The 3,042-nt window shown below is 66.4% G+C and overlaps 1 protein-coding gene across 1 annotated transcript; it reads right to left on the bottom strand.

Moving 5' to 3' along the window:
- Positions 1-3: 3 nt before the first annotated feature.
- Positions 4-2,917, bottom strand: LOC121024468 (cytochrome P450 11B1, mitochondrial-like; the record flags this gene model as incomplete). The annotated part of the gene is made up of 6 exons (XM_040466705.1): positions 4-105; positions 335-532; positions 630-708; positions 1,139-1,305; positions 2,326-2,480; positions 2,714-2,917. Coding segments are annotated over 6 exons (905 nt in total), but the record flags the coding sequence as incomplete, so codon positions are not given.
- Between the last annotated feature and the right edge of the window lie 125 nt (positions 2,918-3,042).

Raw genomic sequence — 3,042 nt, 5'->3', positions numbered from 1 at the left:
GGCCCGGAAGGTGAGGAGGGGGTGGGTGGAGGGCACGAACACGAACTGGTAGGTCATCTTTACATCCTCCTGCCTGAGCGTCTCCACCAGGAAGCTCTTCAGCACCTAGGACAGAGGCACGGGTTCCACCTGGCCAAAATGTCAACCCCGATGTCCTGGTCCACCTTCCCCCGCCTTTCTGGACCCTACCTTTCGGGTCAGGCGCAGCGGAGGAGAAGGAGAGGCCTGTGGTCCCCAGGCAGGCCACCCGGCACCCCCAGGCCCCGCCCACCCGCAGGCCCCGCCCCGCCCGGTCGCATCCCCTTCCGCCCCCGGGCCACCCAGGCCCGCTCACGTGGTGCAGCAACAGCAGCATCTCTGTCTCTGCCAGGCGCCGCCCCAGGCACTGGCGCAGACCAAAGCCGAAGGCTAGGTGGGGGTATCTGGTGCCAGAGCCCCTGTTGTCCAGCCAGCGCTGGGGATGGTAGCACTCGGGCCTCTCAAACACAGAGGGGTTTCGACCCAGGGAGTAGAGTTGCACCTTGACCAATGTCTGCGGAGAGGTGGGGAGGGGCGGGGTCGGTGGCCCCAGGAGTGAGAAGGTCACGCGGGCTTGGCGTCTGCTGGAGGGGCTGTGGGGCCTCACTCACCCCTGCCGGGATGTGGTAGTTCTGCAGCACCACGTCCGAGGCCACCTTTCGGTCCACAGACATCCCCACGGGGTACAGCCTGTGGATGGGGGCACCCGACAGGGTCCTCAGCTGTCCCTGGGACCCTCGCGTCCCCTCGGCCACCTTCCTATCCCAGGATGCGCCGGCCTGGGGGAGCTGCCAGCCACCCTCCCGGGTCGCCTCTGGCACCGGGAAGCCTAGATCACGAGGAGCTGCTTCCTTGCACTTCCTGAGTCAGACAAAGTTCCCTGAGCCGGAGCAGCCCCCGGACATGGCGGACACGGCCGAGGATGGGGCCCGGGACATTGAAGTGGGAGCCCAGGGGGAGAAGAGCTCCTAACCCTTTCGGGAGAACGGGACGAGGTACAGGGTTGCATCTTGGGCAAAGCCGCTTCTCAGCCCCGGGACCTGGCCGCAGGCTCCCTGAGCACTGCTGTCCAGACAGTGGGGCCAGGACAGAGGCGGCAGCCGGGGCCTGCCACACCCACCTCAAGGTCTCCTTGAGGGCCGCCCGCAGCAGGGGCAGCTCCGAGGTTGCGCTCTGGGGATCCTGCGAGATCCTGGCCTCGGCCCCCAGGCTCTCCTGGCGTAGGGCCTGCTGCACTTCAGGGTTTCGAGCCAGCTCAAAGAGAGTCATCAACACGGGGTAGACCGTCTGCAGGAGCCACGGGTGCAGGGCTCAGACCTTGGCCCAGGCCACGCACCTCAGCTCCCGGGGCCTCTCCACCCCGGAAGACGGTCCTCCCTTGGGGGTGGGTCACCTCAGATCCGCGGTGACGTGGACGCCCGGAGGGCTCATCCCAGGGATCTGGGACCTCAGGATCTAAAACCTAACACCTGACTCCCTCAGGGAAGGTGTCCCCAGGCTCAGTAAAGAATCAGGCCCTCTCCAGCCCCTTCGAGGCCTGCTTCTCACCCTCCTCTGGGGTCCTTCCTCTCAGGGGTGCGTATGGGGGGCGGGTGGGTTCTACTGCCCTAAACCGTTGGCACCCAGTAGGATTGTCGCCCGGACACCCGCAGGCAGGTCAGCCCAGACCTTGTGGTCGGAACACGGACGGCCCGCCCCGGCCCCTGAGTCGGCTGGAAATTTGGGGAGTTTCTCCACCGCAGGCCCGTGCCTCTCCTCAGAGCCCCGGGTGCCCGGCCCGGAGCACGACATCACAGATGCTGGTGCGTGAACCTGGGGTGGAGGGCCAGGAGGCTCTGGCTGCACTCCACACCCTGCGGCCTGCCCCCACCCCCAGGCTACATGCCATCTGTTCTCTCTTGCACAAGCTGGAGCCCTGCGCGCCCCTTTCTGTCATCCGCCCGTCACCTCCAAAGCATCTCTGACCTGGGGCCAAATGGACTCTGTGCCTGGGAAGGGTTCCTGGTGCGGGCAGCCCTCCAGCCGCATCGCGGCCCTTCCCCTCTTCCCAGGACCCAGGCGACTGAATGGTGTCTGTGCTGCTCATGTCTCTGGGCTCGTCCACCCTGCACTGGGCCTAGAGTGTGGCATCCCACTCGGGGAACTGCAGACCCCTTCCCTTGAGGGTCAGTTCCCGGGCCCCCCACCCCAGGGCAGAGCCTTCTGTCAGCTCAGAACAGGAGCCTGAAGGAGACACAGGCACGGGGGGCACGCAGCCTGGGGTCGGGAGGCTCCATGGCCTAGGGCAGGGCTGGTTGCTGTCCTGACCGTGTCCACGCTCCCGGTGGTGAGCTCGATGGAGTTGGCCCAGATGGCCTCGAGGCTCAGGTCCGCGTGCGTCAGCAGCTCCCCCACGATGCCGCTGTAGTGCTCCGGGCGGCTGAGGGCCAGCTCCTGGTAGATTTTCTGGATGGCATTGTTGGCTGTGGGGCACGGAGAGACAGGGGCCGGGGCACTTCTCCTCATGCCCCTGCCCGTCAGCCCGCCTGCCCCGTGCCAACTGCTCAGGACCGGCCCGGCCCAGACTCACCGCCAAGCCTCTCGGGGCCACAAAGGCCCCCGAGGTGACCTCAGCCCTCCCCCAGCCTGTGGTGACAGGAAACCGGGGACCCTGGCGTCCCTGGCATTCAGCGCTTGCCCGGTCTCTGGCCCTCACCATACTGGAAGATGTAGTCCCAGGACTCAAAGTGCTCCTTCCACAGCTGGGTGCTTGTCCAGCGTGATAGGACCCTGGGCATGAACATGAGCTGTGCGGTAGACTTTAACATGACCTTCAAAGCCCGGAGAAAGTTCAGGCTGGCAGGACTTGGGCTGTGGCCAAGGAGGCCCAGCCGCTCTCCAAAAAGGGCTAGATTGCTGGCTGTGGACAGGGAACGGTTGCTGAGCCCAGGGTGGCCGACAGCGTCACGGGGGCCTCAGCCCCGTTCCCGGCCGGTCCCGGCTTCCCCGAGCCCTGACCCCCCTTCCCTCCCGCCCTGACCCCGC

This window comes from Herpailurus yagouaroundi, unplaced genomic scaffold, assembly GCF_014898765.1.
Source record: "Herpailurus yagouaroundi ecotype Mexico unplaced genomic scaffold, PumYag 65083, whole genome shotgun sequence".
In the NCBI taxonomy this organism is placed as follows: domain Eukaryota; kingdom Metazoa; phylum Chordata; class Mammalia; order Carnivora; family Felidae; genus Herpailurus; species Herpailurus yagouaroundi.
This window is presented reverse-complemented; position numbering and strand designations above follow the sequence as displayed.